At 37.8% G+C, this 25,540-nt stretch overlaps 1 protein-coding gene across 1 annotated transcript in view; it reads left to right on the top strand.

The window, feature by feature from the left end:
* Positions 1–2,101: 2,101 nt before the first annotated feature.
* Positions 2,102–25,540, top strand: part of VLDLR (very low density lipoprotein receptor) — a 39,091-nt gene continuing 15,652 nt past the window's right edge. The window contains exons 1-3 of the mRNA XM_044657350.1: positions 2,102–2,343; positions 18,677–18,796; positions 23,570–23,692. Coding sequence (XP_044513285.1) covers positions 2,265–2,343; positions 18,677–18,796; positions 23,570–23,692 — 322 coding nt within the window. The 5' untranslated portion in view covers positions 2,102–2,264. The remainder of the gene's footprint in view (positions 2,344–18,676; positions 18,797–23,569; positions 23,693–25,540) is intronic.

The raw sequence follows: 25,540 nt of genomic DNA, 5'->3' as shown, positions 1-25,540 counted from the left end.
ACGTCAAACCCTATCTGATCCCTATCAATCACAAGATGATATCTAAGCTTTGAAGAGGTTGATTCAATGATTCTAATCCCTTCTCCCACCCTAAAATATTATATCCTATTTTAACTCAAAACTGAATTTTTACTGTATACCATAAAATTTATCATTATTCAAATCTTTTAAGTCACATCTCACATGCAACATGTTTTATTTTAACTACTATAATGGGGGGGGGGCAAGGATCACAAGATCAAATGTCAAAAAGAGCAATTTGGGCCAAACAAATGAACATAAGAGAATAAGGAAATAATAACTACATTCGATTGAAGAGAGATAGATGAGGGTCTATTAAAACCTCTCTATCTTTATCAGGCCCCAAATGGATACTCTGGTCCCATTAAAGAAAATGTTCTCTCAGTCTCTACTGGTTACAGTTAAGTATATTACTCACAACCCCCTCCCCCACACCCAATTATCATAACAGAAAAGACCCAGTATAAACACCATGTAAATGTCTATATTTTTAAAAGTTCAAGCTATCATTTGCTCTAAAGAACCCAGAATAGTTAATAAGAATTGTACCATTTTCAAAGATTGTCTTGCTATTAGCATTTCTTTTCGATGAGTTTGCATGATGTGTTCTCCTCTAAAACTCTGATACTTTTCTTATACTTAATACTTGCTAAGCAACAACTGAGCAAGACAACTCAAATGGAAGAAAGAAGTTTTGGGAAATCAGGAGAGAATAATAGGAAAATTAGAAATATACAGCATGGCCAAGAGCAAAACCAAAAATTTTAATAGGGTTCTTACCTTATCTTCTTGTTTTGTTTCTAAAGCCTTGTAATCAAATGTTCCAAAGTGTATCAGGCAAAAATCTGCTTCTCCTCTCAATAAAAGGTTAAGTTTTTAATTACAGCACCTCCAACTCTCATTTTGTGCAATTAGCAATTAACTAAAATCCTTGATGAGAGAATGCATAGCTGGCAATTTCCTTCCTCCATACCAGCCTCGGTTATTTTAGTCTTTTTTCTGTTACAGAGAACAAACCACATGCTCACAGAAACACTCAAAGACATTTATTTTTAGCAAATTGCTGTTCCAAAGTGCACTTTTAGCAGGCATCCCCTTCCCCATGCAATATTAGTCCAAACGGACTATTCCCCTCTTCTGCATTACCCAAGATGTGGGGACACTAGGAGGCTACCTACCATTCTTCTTGTAATAAGTACTCTTGGGGGAAAGGGGTGTTAAGTCCCTGGAAGATGAAGGAAAAGAAAGTAGAGGGATGTTTGCTGATCCATAAAGCAGCAGGTACAACCCAGCAGTCACCTGTATGGAAGCCCAGCAAAAGTGATGATGGTGGTGCTGAGGGGTGGCTGAGATTGCCCGCTGTAGCTACTGTCGGCGGCTGACTTTGCCACCTCACGTCTGAGCATTCAGAAGGGTACAGTAATTACTGTATGGAGCGCTCAGCAGCTGCGGCGGCGCCGGCAGCAGCGGCAGCAGCGGCAGCAGCGGCAGGTTCCCTGGATCAGGAAATTAGGGCAGGCACGGGGGATTGGAGGCGCGAGAGGCGCGCGAGCCAACCAGCAGCCACACAGGGCCCCAGTGAGTCACGAGCGGACGAGGGGAGCAGCCCCGGCCCGGCAGCTGGAGCAGCAGCCACCACAGACATGCATGCACACACGCATACACATACATACATACGTACACACACAGAGACACACAGGGTTTAGGCACCCGGTTGGGGTGTATAAAAAGAGCCGGGCGTGGGGGGAGGAGGGGTGAAGTCTGCCGGCTTCTGTTCCTCCTCCTTGACCACTCCTCCCGCTCCCCCACTCTCACTCCTTCTCCCTCCCTTTACCCCCCTCTTCAGTCGCCGCTGTGCTCGGCTCCTGGCTCCGGCTCCCTCCTCGGTTCCCTTCCCCACCCCCTCACCCTTTCCTTCCCCTCCTCTGCATCGCCTGCGTTATTTTCGGTTAGCAGGCTGGGTTTTGCACAGCTGCAACAGCGAGGGGAGGTGGGTTGGTTAGTGGGGAGGGGGGGATATTGTGCAAGTTGTAGGGGAGGGGGACGTCCTCTTTTCTTCCCTCCCCCACTTTCCCTCTTAACTCCCTTACCTTCTCCCTCCCCTCCCCCTTTCCCCTCCTCCCCCCACCCCCAGGCCCTGTCCCCGTCTCCCTTTCCTAAGGGCTGCTAACTTGTGCCAGGGAGCGGTGTCGGCACCACCTCTACCACCAGCAGCCCAGGAGCAGCAGCAGGAGCCGGGCAACATGGGCACGTCCTCGCTCTGGGGACTCCGGCTTCTAGTCGCGATGTGGTGTTTGTCTGGAGAGCTCAGCACTGTGGAGGGTAAGTGAGAATGGGGCACCCTGAGTTTGCTGGCCCTGGAGAAATAACCCTAGGTGTGATTTCCCTTTCTCATCTCTACTCACCACTCCTTCCCTTCCTGTCTTCTCCCTGCCCACCCTGGCGGCGCCCCAGAGCCCCCTCTGCCTGTCAGTGCCATGGGGGTGGGAAGAGAGAAAAGGAGGTGGTCGACAGGAGAGATGGTGTGATCCTGATCTGACTTTAAAATCACACTTTGACTGTTGACCCCCTTCCGCCCGCCCGCACCCCCCCCCCCCAAAAGCACCATTCTTAAATCCAAGAAGATCTAAAGAAATCATATTCTCCTTGATCAACCCCCTTCGGGGACTCCCTGAACGTGAGCTTCAGAAGGATTGCAACAATGGTTTTCTCTCCTCCCCAAGGAGTAAGAGGAAGAAGGGAGGTAAAGGGCAAGGCCAGCTAGGACCTGGTGCGAATGCTTCTTGGAGTGATCCTCCAGAGCTACCCTGAGGGTGGGGGAGGACGGGCCGGCTAGGGGGTTAGGGAGTGGGTGGTGGTGGTGGTGGTGAAGTCGTACCCAGCCCAGTGGGTAGTACTACAGCTGCCGTGAGCAGGCGCACGTTCGGAGTCTCTCTCTCTCTCTCTCTCTCTTGCTCGTGTAAGGGAGGGAACAGTGTAAATTGTGCTTTCTGCTAGGCTTGAGTAGTCCCGGTCTGGGGGCAGGTCGCTCCTTGGGATGTGGGGTGGGAGCAGAGGCTTTTAAAGTAGGTCCTTTCTGATAGCTCCATCCTTACCTCCTTTCTCTAAATGCCCCCCACCCTCCAATAAAAATGCTCCCGGGCCTTCTATACTGAGGGGGAGGGGGAAGTGGAAGATGCAGGACTTAATTCAATTCTGGTCGTCCTGCGGCTTTCTCAGGAGGCTTTCCAAGACTGGAAAAGAGTCCGAAATCTAGTGACTGTAATTAGTGCTCTCTCCGAACAATGGAGCAAAAGGAAATAGCACGAGATTATGTGGTAGAATTTCTTTGGGAGCGAGGGGAGGAGGAGGAAGGTGATACGTGTCTGTTGTCCTACCCCAGGCACTGAGGTTTTATGGACTACTCTTCACACCTTGGATGATCGATGATATCCCTTACTTCAGTTACGAACATCTTTGTCCTTAGAAGGACCCAGGAGTTTCTGGCCAAGGGTTTTTTAAGGATTGATGAGGCGCTAAGTTGACCGTTTACTGGCAGCAGAGTTGGAGTAGGGGAAGGAGAATGTCCGAATCCCTGGCTTGAAGCTCGGGATCCCAGACAGCGTTTACTTATAGGCAGGAGGACAAAACTATCGTCGATCAGTCCCATAGAAGTTGGGCTTTAAAGAAAAACAACTTCAAATCTGAAGTGCAAAAAATTGTACTGTGTAACTTTCATCTTCAAAACTGCCCACTCTCATCTTGGTTACCAAAGAGTGTTCTAAACAATATCCTTCTGTATTCTGACAGGTTCCTTTCCCCTACCTTCTGCGATTGGTTACTGTATCAAATTTTTTCCGTAAGGACCAGCTTTTAACATTTTCAAGTAATAATTTAATCTATTTTGCCATGAAATGTTGTAAAAGGCGTGTGCGAAGGTTCTACCATTTCCAGAACTTGTTAAGGTGGATTATCTCTTGGAGGGAGGGAAGGAAGTATACTAGAAGGTAGAAATGCCAGTCTGACCATTATTTATTTATTTTTAAGGACTCTCCCTTCCTTGCTCACCCCGCATCTACTTTTAAACCTCTACAGACCTTGGCTTTCTGTTGAGTAGTAAAAGAAAAACTGATTAGTTTATTTAAGATACTCCTATCCAATAGAATTGTTACCAGGACAAAAAGAGTAAATAAATATATTAAGATATCTTGCAAATCTTAAAGTGCTACTCTAGTTATTATTTGGACAGTTATCTTTATTTCTACATGTCTTGCTCACCTAATAACAATTATCTGTACATGGAACACTAATCCATTATAAACTGCTAGAGCAGAGGTTTTAAACTTTCCTGTGTGTTTTGGGCCTCCTTAGCAGTATGGTGAGGTCTATGGAGACCATTTCTCAGAATATATTTTTTAATGCACAGTATTAAAAAGAAAACTAATTATATTGAAACAGTTTTCAAAAAACCCCATGACCCCAAGTTAAGAAATCCTGTGTTTGAGGATGAATATTGTGTTGTTCTCTTAAACCTCAGTTCTATACTTCTCTTTAAAACAAAACAAATTACTGTGACCTGGTACAGGGAAAAAGAAAACAAAACTAGAATGTGAGTGCTTAAGTAACTGAAACTACTAGACAAATATAAGCATCTTGTATGGGAAGGGCATATATCTTTAACTTCTTTGCCCCAAAGTGGGCAAAGGAAGGGTAGTAACCTCAAGATCATAGTTGTTACAATCAAATAATGACAAGCTTGTGATGCTAAATATGTAAAGCTGGTTTCTGTGTACAATAATAAATATATTAAAACTTAGGCATTTTTAAATAAAGTTTTCATTGAGGCTGTCTTAGCCTAACCACAACTAAATTTTATTTGCTTTATAGAGATGTTACAGTTTCTACTTAGTGGCTACAAAGAAATAGTGGCATGCCATCATCCTGTCTCCTTCCTACCTGGAGAGAGCTCTAGGGTTAACAATGCTACATTTTTTAAAATGTATCAAACTATGGAATTCATTTAGTCAAAAGCAACTAAAAACCTGTGAAGAGGAACACAGTTCCCTAAGTGGTATATGCTCTGGGTTCTTCCTGTAGTCTTTTTCTATATGCCAGTTTTGCAACCACTAAAATAATCATCTTTTTGAGGGAGAGGTAAGAAGAAAAGAACAGGCAATTCTAAAAAGGGGGGGGTAAGGGTGGGTGGTAGGGGGAGCCTAAACATGCTACATTCTAAGAAAATTGTCTTTTAAATCATTTCTAGAAAAATAACAATAGGTGTGTCTTAGATACCTCTTTTCTCCTCAACAATAAACAAAAATCATCAAACTTTAGAGTAATTTGCCATTACCTTCTCCAGTTCATTTTACAGATGAAGAACTGGGGCAAACAGGAATAAGTGACTTGCCCAGGGTCACACAGCTAATATGCTTCATAGGAAATCAATTGTCATGAGTCCTGAAAGTAAATGGCCAGTACCCATGTATTTGTTTCACTGCTCCTATAATTAAAGGAATCCTGTAAATTTATTCTCATAATTCAGCTTGTAGAAGCTGAACCTTGATGAATCATGAGGATATACCCCTTCTTTCCTCAGAGAGGTAGGAATCATGGTTACAAAATGTTGCAAACTCTGTAAAAATATTGGTCTTTGATTATAGGACTAAATAGATTTTAGAGAAGGGTAAGGGATAGGGGGAATACACTGAAATACTAATATTTTTTTTAAAATGTTGATGTAGCCTGGATGACAAAAGGTTGCTAGACCACTTTCCCAGGACAAATTATCTTACAAACTAGTAAAGGCTAAATTAGTCATTATAAACTTGGCCCTCTGTAGTCAGAGCTGGGCAACACTGAAGTTGGGAAGCATGATTTGGGGCAGAAAGGAGATTCAAGAGGTAGAGAGAAGAGTAAGTTGTTTCCCCCCTTTGAAAAGAAGTAAGACCTTGGTTGATCATTTTAAGTTTTGCAGACTGCCACTTGGCAATCAGTGTTCCAGGCAGTGAGTAGATGACTTTAAATGTCAAGTTATACACTTCTAGTTGTCTTAAATTTACATCAGAGGTGAAAATATCTTAAGTTATTTACCCAAGCAGTATCTCTAATACCCAAGGACTTTTGAAGTAGCATAAAAAAAGAGGCTTTTGTAGTTGCCCACTGACAGTTTTCAGGGCATTAACCTAATGGGCTAAAAGCTAGGGTGCCTAATTTGTGATTTTTTCCCCTCTGTTACAAACATTGTTTTCATGCTCCTGACTTTTTCTGATTACCCTCTTGAGATGCTTTCTCCTGAACTCTTATTATTGCACTAGTAATACAAGTGTTAATCCTCAATGCTGAAGTGCAAAGAACACTGGCTTCGGAGTTTAGAATACTTCCTCTACCAGCTTGGGCAAATCATTTCATTCCTCTGGATATCATAGATAAGATGAGGAAGCTGGACTTGGTAGCCTCTAAAGGTCCCTTCTTTCTCTAAATAAGTGATCCTTTTAGCTTTTAGAAGTTATGGGAAACTGGGCTCTTAATCTCCCAATAAGAGTTAAATCTATGGATAGAGTTCACAAAGTCTAACAACTTATCTTTTTACTATTTTGATAGCTGTATTTCAATATAATCAGTTTCCTTTATGATCTTAAGTATTTTTGTGTTTAAAAACACTTACTTGCAAAGAGATCAATGATACAAAAAATAAAAAAATAAAAAAGAATTCCTAATGTCTTTATAAAATAGATCACTTTTGAGAGCATTTAGTTTCCATTCTCCTGATTACCACTTTGGTTATCCATTCCACAGATGAATATCTGCGAAATGCTGTGTGATTAGCAAGTTTAGAAATTTACACTCTTCAAATGCTAAAATATTGATATGAGAAACTGTTCCTGCCTGTAAACTTTCTTTCTAGTTAGGAGAGGTGATATAGAAGTGGAAAGGAGATGGCTTCAATACTCAGCAAGTTTTTAAGAGATGGAACTGGGGATGGATCTAAATAGGTCAATGGAATTCAAGTGGATTCTGGTAAAATCTTTAAAAATCTAAAATTTTCTTTATCAAAATTTAACTTTTACTTTGCATACCAATCTTGTTCTCTTCAGTGTTCCTCCCCCTTAGAGTATTACTTTTCATCCTCAGTTCATTTCATTAGGCTTTTTTTTTTGGTTAGGTATTTAATCTTTTTGAATGGAAAATGTTAATCAATAATCTTCCACTTGTTAGACACCCTACTAGGCAGAGAGGATATGAAGAGAAATTACAATCCCTGTCCTCCAGGACCTTACAGTTTATGAGGAGGGACATAAGGTAATTTTAGGGATGGGTTGGGATCAGTCACTATCACCAGTGGGATAAGGAAGACTTCGTGTAGAAAGTTGTCCTCAATATAAGCCTTGAAAGAAATGAGGGGAATCTAAAAGGCAGATGTGAGAAGTTAGTCTATGGCCAATGCAAAAGTTCAGAAATGGAAGATGATCTCATGCAAGGAACAGAAAGAAAGTATTTCTATGTCAGACTACATGAAGGAGAAATAAGTTATAACAAGACTAGAAATGGAGGGTGGGGCCAGGTTGTGAATGATTTTAAATGCTAAGCACAGGTTTTGGTTTTATGTGAATATTCTCTTACCACAGTGACCAATATGGAAGTGTGTTTTGCATGATAATAAATGTATAATCCAGATCAAATTGCTTACCATCTTTGAGAGGGGGGAGACAAGGAAGGGAGCCAATTTGGCTCTTATAATTTCAGAAAACTTATGTTGAAAATTATTACATGTGATTAGGAAAATAAAATATCTTTGAATTTTAAAAATTTTAGCTATAAAAGGAAGCCACTAGAGCTGGAGTAGGGAAATATGTGGCCTATAAACTTTAAGACAACCGCTGATGGCTATGTGGAAAATGGATTGGAGTAGGGAAAAGACAAAATTCCTTACATGGTATATAAAAGACATAGAGTTGGAAATGCTTATGATTTGAGTGGACAGTCTACTTCATTTGAGTGAAGAGCTCATGTAGAGAAGAGTGGCAGTAGATTTGATTAGAAAAGTAGATTGGAGATAGATTTTTAGAGTCTCCAGTACAAGAAAAGGAGTTAAGCCATTCTCCTGAGGAAATCTAGCATAATTGGTTTAAAGTGCTTTGATTTTTAAAGTATTTTACACATGTAATTTCATTTGATCTTCATGCTTAAAATTAATAGTACAATTATTCCTATTTCCAAAATAAGGAAACAGTGTCTCATAGATGTTCTATGACTTTCCCAAGGTTTCCAAATTAGTAGTGAAAATAGAACACAGACTTCACTCTTCTGACTCCTAGATTCATGCTCTTTTGTATATTGTATTCTCTACCTACTCTCCAACATGATGGATACCAGCTAGTCTCTGTTGTAGGACTTTAAAGTTGTCTTAAGTACAGGACTGCCTCAGACTATCAAATCACTTCATTTAAGAACCTTGGCAAATGTATTTTAAAATGAAGGACAATCGGGACAGCTAGTAGGTGGCTTAGTGTGGATAAAGGGCCAGGCCTGGTATCAGGATGACCTGGGTTCAAATTAGACTTCAAACACTTCCTAACTGTGTACCTGGTTAAGTTACTTAACCCCAGTTGCCTAGCACTTGCCATATTTGTGTCTAGAATGGATACTTAGAATGAAGACAGAAGGTTAGGTTTTTAAAATAAAATGAAGGGCAGTACGATGGTTTGCCTACTAGAATGCTAGTTATATTCAAAATTCTAACATACAAAGCATTTGCTAGATATTGATGGAGTAGAATAGATGGATACAAACCATTTATGGACTTATGTCAGCTTAAGATCTGGTAACATTAGTAAAATGTGTTTTTTGTTTGGACCTATACTTTGGGAGAGGTAATTCTTTCTACCAATGTAAACTGATAACTGTTCTGTAAAACCTTAGCATTTTTTGTGGCAGAGAGAAGTTAGGTAAATTTCCTCAGATCACATAGCCAACATGTGTCAGGTATGACTCAAACTCAAACCTTCCTAACTAAAATAAAACCCCCTACTCCTATCTAAGTACTCCCTACAACAACTTTCAAATACTATCCATCCTATTGATGTTACAACTTTTCAGTCCAGCTTTCCCTTGCAATTAGTCTGAAGTACAAGCTTTAAAATGTTTTCTTATTAATTTATTATCAGATAGGTATCTAGATCTAACCAAAATTTAAAAAAAAAAAAAAAAGAAAGAAAATCCACAGTCTCCCTCTTAGGCCATCATGTCCCCAGTCATAGTTCAATAGAAAATCTATCTCATAGAAGTATCTAAACTTAATATTTGGAAACAAATACTGTCCTTTAATATAAACATGTAAATAGCCAGTGTAAGGGCATCATCCCCTTTAACTTCTAGCCATGATTGCAAAGCTTTGATCTCTCCTGTTTCTTATGATTCAGGACCCAAAAGGCTCACTAATCCTGTTTGTGTGCCCAGAACAGTTATAACTATCTGCATTCTAAAATCACACACCAAGATCACATTAGCATAGTTATCTTATAGTTGACCCAAATAATCTTGGATAATGGCTAAAGCAGAGCTAAATAGAGGACCTACTAGATTTATACTATAGAGGTATACTGATAAACTATTTAACAATTGATTGGAATTGCCAGGTCCTGGAGACAGGAGATCCTGGGTTCAAATGTGACCTCAGACAATTCCTAGGTGCATGACCCTGAACAAGTCCCTTAACCCTAATTGCCTAGCCTTACCATTCTTCTGCCTTAGAATTGATTCATGGTATCAATTCTAAAAGAGAATGTAAGGTTATTATTTTTTTAATCAATCATTCAAGGGAAAGGAGGAACCATGCAGGATAAACTTTTAAGTTTAATAGGCATTATTAACATTTTTTCATCACTTAAGTCTAGACAATTGCTGGCAAATAAACAAAAAAACAAAAAAACAAAAACCCAAGCCCTGATTTTGTAGCATTTGCTGATTTCCTGGGCATAAATGATTACACTGAAAATTTAACAATCTGTTAGAACTGGCTTCAGCACCCAACCTATTGGGCAATATAGATAAGGATGGTTCTATTTGTAAGGAGTTTCTTTTAAGTAGGTTAAATATCTTCCACCCCACCCCCATATTTTATATTAATTCAGTTAAGAGACAAGCTGTACCTTGCCTTTTTAGCTTAGCAAATATCACCTTTTTAACTAGTGGCTTCTGAATTTAATGAGGCTTTACTGTATTGAAATGGTCCTTTTACAAACAAAAGGAAATGGCAGTGCCTAGGAGTCAGTATGAGGTGTTCCCTCATCCACTTAGCCTTAATGTACCCCCTAATATTCATCAGGTCAGCAGTTCAGACTTGAGGAGGAAAACCTGCTCTAACCAGCAGCACTGAGAGGCCACCAACTTCTGCCAGACTCCTCAAAAAGATATCCAGTATTTATTTTGGTAAATAGTGACATGGGAGCAAACTAGGAGTTTTCCAGGGACGGAGAGAGATTAGACTTTAATCTAGGATACCTAAATGAGAAAGGTCAACTTTCTTGACAGGGTGTGCTATGCCTTCCTCTATTAACTGGCCAGTATTAAAATGACCCTTGTACAATCTTTTTCTCTCCAGAACACCTGACTTAGAGCTAGAATATAAAGTAGTTTTTAACAGTTTTGGCATTTGTCCCTTAACCTTGCCCCTTCCCCCAAATATAACCTGCCTCCCCCTTTACTAAAAACTATTTTGCCACTCTGGCATGCTAGCTCAGGCATTAGGAATCCTAATCTACATTTTAGTCTGTGTAGAAAGATTGGAGTTAAAGCAAGCAGTGGGAATGAACAAGACTAAAAATAAATGCCCTTGGCTGTCTTGGAAGTGCCAAAATAAATCGAGTGTTTCCAGTAGAGAATTGTAGTAGGCTTCAAGCAATGAGGAGATGGGAAATGTTGATACTTGGTGCTGGTGTTCCATCAGACCAGCCTTTTTTTTAATAAGGAGTTTATATTTTATACCTAAACTTAGTTATTGCTGAACCCACAACTTAGGATACTGGAATCACCTAATTTCAATATACAGAATAATGTATTTTTGTCATAGATAATTGGTTATTAATTTACCTGTGCATGATATATGTGATATGGTATATAAATATTAATTACATATATATTGTGAACAATATATATCAAGGTATACATATATAAGCATTTTTTAAGCCCAATAAACCTCAGAGTACTCTAAGATATAAATTTCAACATCTGATAGAGTAAATGTCTACCTTTTTAAATAATGATAAAGCCTCAGTTTTTGTGACTGTATTTTCTCACCCCAAAGCTTATGTGATTAGATAAGGAACTGGTCCAGGATAGAATTTCTAATCTATGAGTATATACTTGATTTTAAAATAGTACCAAGGTAGTCTCTATCATTTTACTGTATTAGACCATAAGACTACAGATTAAACTTCTCTACATATCACAGTGGATATCCCCTTGTGAAGGAACCTAAGACAAATTAGACCCATTGAAAAAAGCAGCCATCAAAGACATGCTCATGAGTTTGCCTGGGATTTCATGGCAAGGTTGGATCTTAATATAGCAGCTCAAAAGTATTGTCTAGACTGAAGTTCAGATAAAGAGAACTCCTGAAAACTTACTCCACAGAAATCCTTGAGTTGTTCATTATTTTGATGACCAAAGAAGCTTTTGTAATATCATGACCAAATGACCCAGACTCGATTTTCCCCTGATTCCTGTAAACCCCCAAGTCATTGTCAATATTTCTCAACTGTTTGGGTTTATAGAAGTGTCATAGAAATGTTTTGGGTAAAGTCTTTTCATAAACAATATTCTGTGGGGAAAGTCATGCTTCTTACATGTTGTAATACTTAATAAATACTTTTCTATAAAAACCTTTCTCTTTGTCATAATAAATGGAAGACCTAGCTACAATCATTGTGTTGTGTGTTTTGCCCTCTCGATTATCTCTCCCAGTCATTCATAATCAGGTGCTTGCTCTTTCTCTTTCTATCTTTTTCTTTCTTTCACTATCTTTTAACTTGCAAGAAGCTGGCCTCCTGTAAAGCTGACTTTCTCTCTCTTCCCCCAATCTTTCTCCCCACTCCCCTCCCCACCCCCCAGCTGTGATGGTGGGTTTAACTCCAGCTCCTGGCCCTCACATTCACTCATTCATCTCCTATCATCCCCCAGTAACTAAGATTTTGAGAAGATCAGAGACTTTGGATGTTCCCACCTTATATAAACCACTAGATTCACCTTTTCTAAAACTTTGCTGATTTCAGCTTCAATGATATACCATTTTTCCCCTTCCTCCCAGTACTTAGACTGGATTTTATTTTACCAAGCAGCCCTTTCAAGACTTAAAGAAACAGTCCTATTCAACATTGCCCACAGCAACATAGTTTTCCTTAAAGACAGTGAACCCAACATGGGATATGAATCTAAGCATCTACATTGACTTACAGTGTTTCAATTCACATGAGAGCTATAGAATAAGGGTCAGAACAGCTATTCTGATACTAAACAGCTGGGAAGTATGCAGTGTGAATATATAGAATATATATCTAAAGGCTGTGTGTACAAACACACAAACACAGGATTTTCACAAGAAGGAAGTGGCAGTACCTGGGTATTATCTTGGGGTGGTTCCTCATCCACTTAGCTTTACTGGGTCTCACAAAATTCACCAGGTCAACAGTTGAAATTCTTTTAAGAAGAAAACTTGCTTTAAATGGAGTATGTAAAGGTGGAGGGTTGAGAGAAAAGAGTCTGTGTATGTATTATATATAGAGAATAAAAATCTCCCTTTGTTAGGTAAGAATATGGTAATAGAGACATCTAACGATGTTTATTAAGTGAAAAGAACTTTGAGGCTACCATCTAGTGTTTTTAGGGACCTTTGGTTTAATTTTTCTTATGCCTTTTTTTCCTTTTTTAAAAAATCATCTACTGTTTTTTTAAAATTAGACAAAATAACTGTTCAAATTAAGCTTAAATTTGTGACTCTTTTTTTAAAAAATAGCACATAGTGTTTTGACTTGTAAAGTGAGCCTATTATATAAAAATATTTCCAGCAATTCTGAATTAGTAAAAGTTGGAGTGAAACTTTAGTTGAAGATACCAACTGACAGTTCCAAACTAACAAGTAAAAAAGCATCATCATCACATGCATTTTTATAGCACTTTAAAGTTTGTAAAGCACTTTACAAATTCCTATTTTATCCTCACAGCAACCTAGAGATAGCTGCTACTATTAGCTTCATTTTCCATGTAAGGAAACGAAGGCTGAGAATTTATCAACTTGTCCAATACAGCTACCCTACTGAAGCCTGTCTGAAGTCGGAGTCGAACTCTGGTCTTCCTAACTCCAAGTCTAGCTTTCTATCTGCCATGCCTCTTAGCTATCTCTCACTTGTTCCAACAGCCTGGCAACATCTTATGTAATATATTCTATGAAGGAAGGCATTCCTGGGTAAGCAGCTTTTAGCTATAAAATGCCTACTGTTTGATAAAATGCCTAAAATGATCCAATGGAGGTGAGTGTTAGTAGCTGAGACTATAAAAACATGATGCAGCCAAGGTAGTTTAGCATTTGGGTTCCAACTTTGCTCAGCATACTCCTGTTCTAGCTAGGTAGAACAGAATATACAGAAGCAGAAGTCATTATTCCCAGACAAATAGAAACAAGTTCTAAAGCAAAGATACACAGTCAAAAGAACCTTGTTTTCTGGTTGTACCCTAAATCTTTAAATTGATTGGCTTCTCATCCTCTAAAGAAGTATAGTCTCCATTGGTTAGTTTTGTTAAACTGTACTTTATTATAAGGGAGAGTCATGGAGCAAAATTCATAACAGAAATGACTTACCCCCTAAAAAAATTCCATTTAAAAAATTTAGATTAACTTTTTATCAATGGACTTGTCCTGGAAGGAAAAGATCTTGCCTATTTCAGATGTATTAAACTTATAAATACCAAATTCTCTAATAAAAATTTCCCTTATTTGTTGGGAAGAATACATAGCTTTTACTAAGAGCATCCCATTTGATTGTTTATTGCTGCATCAATGTAAGTAACAGTGTGTGCCTGTCACTGTTCTATCTGTTCTCACAAATGTACTCCAGCTGCTGAACAGTTACAGATTAGACATTGTAAGGAAAAAGCTCTGGAAGCCTCCCCTCACATCTTTCATCTTCCTATAACTTGCTAACAAAAGTACCTGAAGGTCTGAGAGTGAAAACAACTTGATTTGTAGAGGATGTGTAATGAGGAAGCTATCCCCTAAGACAGGCTTCCTTGTGTGTGTTACATGCATGTGTGTAAATGAGCTTGAACCAAATTAAAATATAATTGAGAAATATCTAATAAAACAAAAATGGAATACAACACAGCTAAAGTAAATATGTAGTACTCTAAGACCCTACATCATGCAAAGATCCCTTTCTATTTGAGTTTAACACCTCTGATTATAGACTATGTTGAGTATAGGTCCTGATATCTAGATGGGCTTTATTAGGCTCTAAATCTTTCACAAAAACTAGACTACCAAGTAAATAAATCATCCTATCTAGCCTTAGTACTTATAAAGAACTATAGAAAGTGAGCAGCTCCTTTCCAGATATTACATATTAAGGCAAAATGATGAGCTTTGATGCACTGTGTTTATGACCTCACTGTAAGATCTAGGGAAATTTTTTTAAAAAGAGTTGATATAATAAATCAGAGGATGAAATTAGAAGACCTGAGTTAGTCCTAACACTTATCTATGATATTCTGGGCAAATCCCTTCAAATCTAGCCCAGTTCCCTCATCTATAAAATATTAAAATCAAGACGGTAAGCTCCCTGAAGGCAGGGACTGGTTTTTACCTTTCTTTGTGTCTCCATTGCTTAGTTTAGTCGCTGGCACATACCAGGTGCTTAGTAAATATTAATTAACTGTAAAATTGGGATAGCTATACTATTCCCCTTATCTGGATGCTGTGCAGAATACTGATAAACCTCAAAGCAGAGGTCCTCAACCTGGGATCTATAAATTTAAAAAATATATATTTTAATAACCATATTTTCTTTTATTTCCTCTGTAATTCTATGTATTTTTTATTTTAAAACATGCTCAGAATGAGTTACATAGACTTCTATAGATTGCTATATATGTGTCATGACACACAAGAAAAGTTAAGAATCCCTATCTTAGAGCATTGTACAAATAAGTTATTAGCATTTGCCTAAATTTAAGCTACTTTCAGATTATAGGTAAGATTCTGATTTTTATCTACAAGTTACTTAGAAATGGAGAGGCCAAAGGAAAAATAATCCCTGTCCTCCAATAATTTACAACACATAGCTAAATAACCTCTTTGCTGACCACCAGTCTTGCATCTCCAACTGCCTTTCAGCCATCTTAAATTAACATATCCAAAACTGGAATCATGTCTTTCTCTCCCTTCCCTCTTCCTACATCCTCTATTACTATAGGGGACAACACCATCTTCCTTGTCTCTCAGGTTTTAAATCTAGGAATTATCCTTCACTCCTATCTCTGATCCTCCACATCTAATCTATTATCATGGCTTGCCAATTTCATCATGCAACATCTCTTGTATGCCACCACTCTAGTACCGATCTTCACATCTGGACTATTGAAAGCCTGCTGGTGGGTCTGGCTATTTCATATCTCTCCTTGCTCTAATCCATCCTCTATTCAGCCACTAAAGTGATTTTCCTCAAGTGCAGGTTTGATCATGACATTCCTCTAATCAATAAACTCCAGTGTCTAGCCTCCAGAATCAAATACAAATTGCTCTCTGACATTCATGGTGCTTTGTAATTAGTCCCCTCTTACCTTTTCAGTCCTCTCACATCTTATTCTCCACAATGTACTCTATGATCCAGTGACACTAGACTTCCTGGGTGTTCCACTAGCAAGACACTCCATCTCTCAGCACGGGGCATTTTCTCTGGCTTCCTCCCATGCCTGGAATGCACTCTCTTCTCAACTCTGCTTGACTTCTGTGGATTCCTTTAAGTCTCAATTGAAATCCCATTTACAGGAAACTTCTCCCACCTCTCAATTCTTGTGTCATCCCTCTGTTACCTCCTATTTATCCTGTATATAACTTGCTTTGTATAAATTAGTTTGCATGTTGTCTCCCTTGTTAGATTGTAAGCTCCTTGTGGTTAGGTATTGTCATTTCCCATTTTATCTATCTCCAGCACCTGGCCCAAAATAGACACTTAATAAGTACTTATTGACTAAGGTAAAGAGAAGGTAATTTGAGGTTGGAGAAAACCAAAGTGTACTAGAACTAATTCTAATAAGCTCCAGGGAGTCAACCGTTCAATTTTCAGTGTGATCATATATACCTCAGAAATAGGTAAATACTACAAATTACAGAGCTTGATTTACTGGATTTTTTTAAGACTAGGCTTAAGTGATAGAGAACACGTTAATAATGCAAATTAAACTTAAGTGCATGCATAAAGGGTTGATTCCCACCCTACCCCTGATATCCCCCAAAGAAATGGTTGTTAAACATTTACCAGCATACCATCAGAGAGAATAATAACAACTAGGGGAGAAAAGAAATAGAAAAGGTAGAGGTGGCACCTGGGTTAAACCTCAAAGGAAGTTAAGAATTCTAGGTGGCAAAAGTGAAGAGAAAATGTTACAAGATCAGGGAAATACATATACAAAAATAAAAGAATTTATGAAATGCAAATTGGACTATAGAGTCCATTAGAGGGAATTATATGAAATATTCATAGAAAGAGAGGTATTGGAACCCAAATTGCATAGATTTTAAATGTCACACTTATGAACTTGCATTTTATCCTAAGGATAGTTTAAGTCTACTGAAATTTCTTGAGTAAGGTAATGCTATGATCAGACTAGCAGTTGTGGAAGGTCAGTTGGAAAAGGAAGACTAAAAATTGGGGGAAAAAAATCAGATGGCTATTATAGGCACCCAGATGAGAGGTCTGAACTGGGGTGGTAGTTCATAAATGATCATGGGAGTTGAGAAAAGGGATCGGGTCAGGTGCAAGAGATGTTATGGAGATAGAAGTGGGAATGTGCAAATTGATAGGATAAGGCAGAGGGAGATGTCTGATGATATGAATCCAAGGGAACTAGAAAGATGCTGCCACCCTCATAAGAGAAAGGATAGTTCAGAGGAAGGATCTAAAAGGGTGCTCATTTTCCAAACTAGTAATTAAGAAATGGCACTTGATAGGCCAACACTAAGTACTTGAAGGTGGGCTGCTGCTAAATAAGTGTGAGGGTATAATAACCCCACTAACCCCACTTCTCTAAGAACCTAGGATGGACTGCATCTCTAGCTTCAAGATATAGCAAGCCCTCTTATCTGATTTTTTGTTTGTTTGTTTTTTTTTGGTTTGTTTTTGGTAGATATTTTATTTTACCAATTGTATGTAATAACAATTTTCCATACAAGTTTTCTAAAGTTGTAAGATCCAGATTGTTTCCCTCCTTCTTTTCCCTTCCCCACCCTATATATGATAAGTAATTTGATCTGGATTATACATGTATTGTGATACAAAACATTTTCATGTTGTTAATCTTTTTAAGAGAATAATAGTGTAAAATCAAAACCCACAAATAAACTAATGTGAAAAATCATATGCTCTGATCTGCATTCTGACTCCCAACAGTTCTTTTTCTGGGGGTGGAAAGCATTCTTTTTATAAGTCCTTCAAAATTCTCCTAGATCATTGTATTGCTAAAAGTTGCTATCAGTGTTGCTGTTACAGTGTACAATGTCCTCCTGATTTTGTTTATTTCATTCTGCATCAGTTCATATAGGTATTTCCAGCTCTCTCTGAAAGCATCCTCTTCATCATTTCTTATAGCACAATAGTATTCCATCATCATCATATACTACAATTAGTTCTGCCATTCCCCAATTGATGAGCATCCCCTCAATTTCCAACTCTTTGCCACCACAAGAAGGGCTGCTATAAATATTTTTGTACAAGTAGGTTCTTCCCTGCCTCCTCCCCCTTTTTTATCTCTTTGGAATACAGACCTAATAGTGGAATTACTGGATCAGAGGATATGCTCAGTTTTATAGCCCTTTGGGCATAGTTCCAAATTGTCCACCAGAATGGTTGGATCAGTGCACAACTCCACCAACTATGCATTAGTTTTTACCACATGCCCTCCAACATTTATCACTTTACTGTCATATTGGCCAGTCTGATAGGTGTGAGGTGGTAGTACCTCTAAATGGTTTTAATTTGCATCTCTCTGATCATATTGGCCAGTCTGATAGGTGTGAGGTGGTAGTACCTCTAAATGGTTTTAATTTGCATCTCTCTGATCAAGAATGATTTAGAACATTTTTTTCATATGATTATGATAGTTTTGATTTCTTCATCTGAAGACCATTCATATATTTTGACCATTTGTCAATTAGGGAATGGCTTGTATTCTTATAAATTTGACTTCATTCTCTATATATTTGAGAAATGAGATTTTATCAGAGAAATTCATTATAAAAATGTTTTCCCAATTTGTTGTTTCCCTTCTAATCTTGGTTATTTTGGTTTTAGTTTTGTACAAAACCCCTTAAATTTAATAGTCAAAATTATTCATTTTACATTTTTTAATGTTCTCTACTTATCTTATTTTCCAAAAAATACTGATTTAACTAAGGTCTTTCTAACTTTAGGGACAAGAACAAAATGTGAGTCATCTCAATTCCAGTGCAGTAATGGCCGTTGTATTACTTTGTTGTGGAAGTGTGATGGTGATGAAGACTGTAGTGATGGCAGTGATGAGAGCTCCTGTGGTAAGTAGCCTTAGAGAATCTACTAAATGTTTTCCCCCTTGTCAAACCTGACTTATGTTTCTATAAAATTACTAAAGCCATTAAACTAGAATCTTTTGGGACTTTGCTTTGAGCTTAAAACACATATTTAAAACATTTCAATTCCTATAATTACTAATGGTAGATAAGTCTTCCTAATGTTGTCTTAAAATCAGTTGGAACTAGCATACTTTCCTTGAGTAAGAAGGTGGAAGATAAAAATACATCTTTTGATAAAAATGATGGATATGACTCTTAGACAAAAAAAAAAGTTTGATATATTTTGTCCTTTCTCCTTAATACATTAACCCTACAGTTTATAAAGGTCTGTGGAAAATGTGTTCAGAGAAACACTCCAGTCTGGACTATGACTTGTATTTGCCCTCAGCCCCTTCTATTATAGAAAATCAATGTAACCCCAAGGTCTCCGAGTAGAGTCTAAGGAGAACCACAGGCTTAGAAGCCAACTAGTTGAACTCCCTCATTTTACGAAGGAGGAAGCTGAGGCCTATAGAGGTTAAATGACTTGCTCAAAGTCATGAAAATAATGTAAAAGACAGAATTTTAACCCAGATTCTCTGCTTCAAGGTCAGTGCTCTTTCCATCATACCATTCTTTCTCTGAAGAAGCTATAGTTTTATTAGACTATCAGGCAGTGGTATTTTTAAGTATTAACTTTAACAAGCATCTCCTGTGACCATAATCTCCCTTGGTAGCAAATTTCATTCCTTGTGAAGCCCGGTTTTGTAGCCACTTTCTTTGTGAGATGGAAGAGCCTACAGAATTCCTAACTTTCTTTTGACTGCTATATAAATGTAGTTATAATTACTTGATTCCAAATAATATTAGAGGAAGCTAATGAATTAGAAGTACATAGAATGGAATGAGAAATAAGCAATTCTTCACATTTTAACAAATACTCATCACCTATGTCCAGTATGCCTTTGCTAGGAGAGAGAAAGATTAGGTATGGTGGTCTTACTCTTATAATAACCATTGTTCTTTTTTGTCTTATTCTTTTATTACAATTCTCATAAGAGAAACTATAAGTACTAAGGAAAGAAAGATCATTAATCTATGGGGGTGGTGGAGTGAACAGGAAAGGCTATACTAATTTTCCTTTTGTGTATCCTCAGTAACATCTCCTATAATCAGTATGCCCCAAGGAAATGTTCCACAGCACATTATTTACTTGACATTAACCTTATCCTTATTTGGAATAGGTTTGTATGACCTTGACAAATCTTTTAATCTCCTTATTTATAAAATGATGGTGAGGAGGCACAGGCATATAATTCTATTCCATATAATTCTATTCCATTTCAGAAGTTACTACTCTCAAGTCTGCTACCTCACCTCTAGTTGCCCACAGATAATTTAAACAGTGATAAAAATTTTTTAGAATTCCTTGCCATCCCAAGAAATCCATCTGAGAGCAACTTTTCTTCTTGTTTCTCAGTATGACTATATTGTGGCTTAAATGAATTAGACTTCAGTCCAATGGGTTAGTTCTATAAGAGCCCATTTATTAGGAAGAAAAATCACCATTCCTGGAATAAAAGTCACTAGTTTGCTTTTTTTCACTATTATAAACATACAGCATAAATTATCTCAATTCAACCTTAAGTTAAAAAACTGAAGTCCTTTTGTTCATCTACATAGAATGCATACACAACACTTTAACTATTGAGGAGCTCAGTTTTACATAATGTAAGCCCTTTCTTTTTACACAGTACTGTTGTAGGTAGAATGAGGTAAATGCCACTAGTATTCAAAGAACTTATCTAATATGTATCTTCTCTCTCTAAAGCGATAACAAAAGTCTAAGTTTGGTCAAGATCCAAAATAAGTCTTATTGCTTAGGAGGTCAATAAGGGTTTCCTCAGATCAGAATATAAGAAGGGAGAGGTAGAACATGAACATTGGCCTTGAGGGTAGGGCTTTTTTTAGGTAAGATAAAATATGATAAAAACATAAAATATTTATATTTTTAAAATATAAAATAAAAATGATAAAAATGATTGAATGTTAAAACTTCAGTATTTATGACCTTACCTGTCCTCTTACTCTAAAGATTGTGTGGCAAATAAGGACCAGAATTAGAATAGAATTTCTATTATAGAATATAGTTTTGACTTTAAAAAGCAAACTGCCTTAGTACAGTCACCCACAAACTCTATAAGATAATTGGTCTAAATATCAACATAGATACCCCTTTGTCACTCAGAGCTTTTAATGAGATCAGAGACTTGGCTATTCTTATTCTAAATAACTTGATTCACCATTTTAAAATTGTTAAGCCAGACTAAAAAGATCTCACCATCTAATTCCTATCATTCAAGGATCAACTTAACTCCTACCTTGTGTACCTAGGCCATAGTATTCCTAAGCTCTTCATTTAGTATTTCTAAATGGAAAATATCAAGTAGTATATAATTGTCCTTTATCCCAGTTAAGCTCACACTACTCAAAGTTGAACTCCTTCTTTAAGTCTAATCTTAGCTCTGATGGAATTAAGTTAGTAGAGGGCTTTTAAGAGTCTGCTTTATACTGTAGTGGTATATGCTGATATGTACCCTTAGATCAGTGATGGTGAACCTTTTAGAGATGGAGTGCCTGGCCCTGCCTTCCACCCCCACCCCAGTTTGAGTGATGTATCCACCCCCCCAAGACCACATGCCATACCCCTCCCCAACACTGAGTTCCAGGTGTGCCCCACCCCCTTTACCCCATACAGGGGAGGGAGAAAGCACTCCCATTGCATTGTTGGGTAGAGAAGAGAGTGAAGTGGGGAATGTCCTCAGGAATATATAGCAAGGGGGAGGGGAATGGTCCAAGAGCTCTGCTCCCCTCCAGCTCTGCCACCCGTGAGCCTCCCACCTTACCCCCTGTGCTTTCCCATTTGCTGCTGGGCAGAGGGGTGGGAGATATGAAAATAATAGTGTCAGGCATGGTGGAGAGGGGGAGGGGAGCTGCTCCACCTGAATCCCTCTGCCTTTCTAGTAAGGAACTCAGGGTTTGGGGATGGGAGGGATGGGAGCATGCCCACAGAGAGAGCTCCACATGCCATCTTTGGCACCCATGCCATAGGTTCGCCATCACTGCCATAGATGGTTACTAAGTAGTATTGAGAAGTGAAGGACAACTTAGCAAGTAAAGGATAAGTTTAATGAGAATACTATCTCTAGCTAAATTTAGGAGGATATAGAAGTAAGGGTGGGAGAAGGTAATAGAAGAGAAGGCCCTGACTGGGAACAACCACAAGTGGCCATTATCTGTTTTCCTTGGCTCCATTGAAGAGTGTTAAAAGCTGCAAAAACCCCTTAGTGTTAACTGTCTTTATCTAGTTTCTGGAGCCAGAGATTTTTAGAAACTATTTGGATAAAGCTATGATTATAAAACAGAATTAGAATTGTAACAATATGGGAATAAACAAAATAATCCTCACCAGAAGCAAAAGTCAGCATGATATAATAAATAGAGGGGTGGCTTTGGCATCAAGAAGATCCAGGTTGAAGTTTTACCCAGACATTCTCTGTGACTATAAGCAAGTTATACATAGCCTTTCAGTTCCTTCTCTAAGCAATTTTCAAAAAATTAAAAGTTGAGATGAATTTGCTGGTCTGTATTGGAAGTAGTATTTATCACTAAGTGGACTGAAATGACAGGTGAGGCAATAAGAAAATACAAATTCAGGTCCAAAACAAATAAGTTATTAAAGTTAAAACACATTTCCATTCTTTTAAGAATCATTCAAACTACAGAAGAAGAAAATTTATCATAATCATTCTCTTAGATTTGGCTGTTTTAGAGAAATGTACTTTGAGCGTTTGGGGAGTTTCAGTCAAAATAATGGGAATTTTCCTCCTTTTTTGGTCAAACTATTATTTGTAGCAAACTGGTTAGGGCCTTTGGATTTAAATTTTTTAATTCCTAGCTTATTATTTACCATAAGGAAATGTGGAAGTAACTTTTAACTTTGACTACATTGCCTCATCTGTTGTGGTTACCCATTCATCTTGAGGATTTCACTTGCTCTGTAGATGTCCCTTTTTAATAAATTCAACTTAACATAAAATTTACTATAGTATATCTTGGGATAAATGGCAGCAAACTATGAATTAATTTTTTTAAATTAGCTTGATATTTGTATTTTCTGCTTTTTTTTATCTTTTTTTTTTAAACCCTTGTACTTTGGTGTATTATCTCATAGGTGGAAGATTGGTAAGGGTGGGCAATGGGGGTCAAGTGACTTGCCCAGGGTCAGACAGCTGGGAAGTGGCTGAGGCCGGGTTTGAACCTAGGACCTCTTGTTTCTAGGCCTGACTCTCACTCCACTGAGCTACCCAGCTGCCCCCTATGAATTAATTTTTAGCAAAAAAACCTTCTAATTCCCTAGCTTATAGGAGAATCTCTCACACGGGAGTCTTACTTAGGATGTTTTCTCTCCTTTTCTCTTGTTCTGGTGAGGCTCAGTTTCCAATATCCTCATATGGCAATTTTCCACAAAGCCAAACATTGTTAGGAATAGCACCTGCTATACCCAAAGATAAGAGCCACCCTTGGATATTGGCACTAATCAGTTTTGAACAACGTGACAACAGTTAAGGATTTATTTGGCTGACTTAGAAACCTCAGCAATAAAGAAACTAAAATGTAATTCTCCAGAGAGGCGGCTTATACTCTAGCAAACAATTGGAATATTGGATAAGTTCAACACTAATCCTGCAACTTCGTATACATTTTTATTTTTAGTGAAGAAGACATGTGCTGAATCTGACTTTGTATGCAATAATGGCCAGTGTGTACCGAACAGATGGCAGTGTGATGGGGACCCAGACTGTGAAGATGGATCTGATGAAAGGCCAGAACAATGTAGTAAGTGCTGCTACTTTGTTGGCTGACTTGCCAAGGTGACAGTGTTCTTATGAGCACTATTTGGAACTTAAAAATGAAGATTTAGGGGGCACATTTATAGGCATCATCAAGTATTTGAAGGGCAGTCACATAAGAGGGAATAAGTTTGTTCCATTTGCCCAAAGAAAGTAGAACTAGAAATAATGCAGAGATTTTTTTTGATGGATATATAAGGAAAATATTCCTTGAAAATCCTTGCCATACCAAAAAATATAATGTAATGGGTTTCCTCAGGAAGTAATGGGTTCCATCTTGTTGAAAGCTTCCAAGCAAAGGCTTGATGACCCAACTAGAGATGTTAAAGGGAACTTTGATCAGGCAGGTATGGGTTAAATTCGATGGCCTCTGAAGTTTCTTCCAACACTAGAAGACTGAATTCCATTATGTGGTATAGTTTCAACTCATGGATTGTCAACTAGAAAAATTCTTTCTACTTTGCCATGGGAAAGTTAACTATTGCTTCTAAGATTCAATGTTTGGTATTCATCTTTTTTACCTCTCTTTTAAAAACATGTTTTGCAATATCTTTAAGGATCTTCATTATCCAGGAAGCAGTTATTGACATAAGTCATTGATTAATCTAAACACAAGTAATTTGCTGATTTTCTCCACTTCAATTTGTGAGCCTCTGGCTAAACTAAAGTTCTCTTGGGTAACTAGATGTAGTGTTGAGCATTCATATTGCTGCCTCAAGCCCATTGAACCTATTGAGAGCTCATTGACTAGGTGCATAAATTACCCGTGTGTTCTTGATCATGATTACTCTGAATAAATGGAACTTAATCCTGAAAGCTTTTAATATTTCAAATCCCACAGTAACAAAATGAGGTAGTAGGAATTCCTTAGGAGTATATACAAAAGAAATTGAGGACCCATTTTCCTTGTCTTTATGAGTATCCAGATGAGGAAACAAATGACCTGCAAAACAACTTGCAAATAAATGAAAACTAAAATAGTATAGCTAAAGGTAAACTTACAACTATTATATTTTTTAAATAATAGGAACAACTTGAGGTCTGATATTTCACTTACTTTAATGAAAAGGCTTTAGTAAAATGATATTTAAATTATTTGTCATGGACAGAGAAAAACAAGGAAATAAAATCAACTTGTTTAAGCAAATCTTACTAATCATTCTTTATCACTTACAAAATACAACAGTTAGCTTATCGTAAATTGTTGTAAATTTTAGATCTCTGATCTCCTTTCTAGTCTTCTCATTTGCTATGTTCAGGAAACAAACTAAATTGAGCAAAACCCATTCATTTGAATTGCAATGCATAATCTATAAATGATTTTAGAATGCACAATTCCATTCATTGGTTCAGAAAGTATCTTTCACATGGGAGTTCCTAATAATTGAAATTTGATTAAGTGCTCTCAGGAACTTAAAAATGAGTCTCTTTTTTCCCTCTTCCCCTCCCCAAACCCTATGGAAGGAAAATGTGGCTAAAGGGAAAATTAGAGGTAAATAGGTGGATAGAGAGGCAGACTCAGAGATGGGAGGTCCTGGGTTCAAATTTGACCTCGGATGCTTCCTGGCTGTGTAACCATGGGGTAAGTCACTTAAACCCTGTTGCCTAACCTTTATTGTTCTTCTGCCAAAAAACCAATATGTAGTATTGATTCTCAGAGGGAAGGGAAGGGTTTAAAAAAATAAGTAAAAGGAAAATCAACATCCTCTATGTGGAAAGGTAGGGGAAATTAGAATTAATATGAAAACCTTTGCCTAGAGAAATTTGGGGACAAGTGGAGGAAGGAGGTAGAAATGCAAAGGGGATCCCAAAGATATAAGAAATGGATATAACA

This window comes from Gracilinanus agilis, chromosome 1, assembly GCF_016433145.1.
Source record: "Gracilinanus agilis isolate LMUSP501 chromosome 1, AgileGrace, whole genome shotgun sequence".
NCBI classification, from domain to species: Eukaryota; Metazoa; Chordata; class Mammalia; order Didelphimorphia; family Didelphidae; genus Gracilinanus; species Gracilinanus agilis.
Note: the sequence above shows the minus strand (reverse complement) of the source record. Positions and strands in the feature narration are given on the sequence as shown.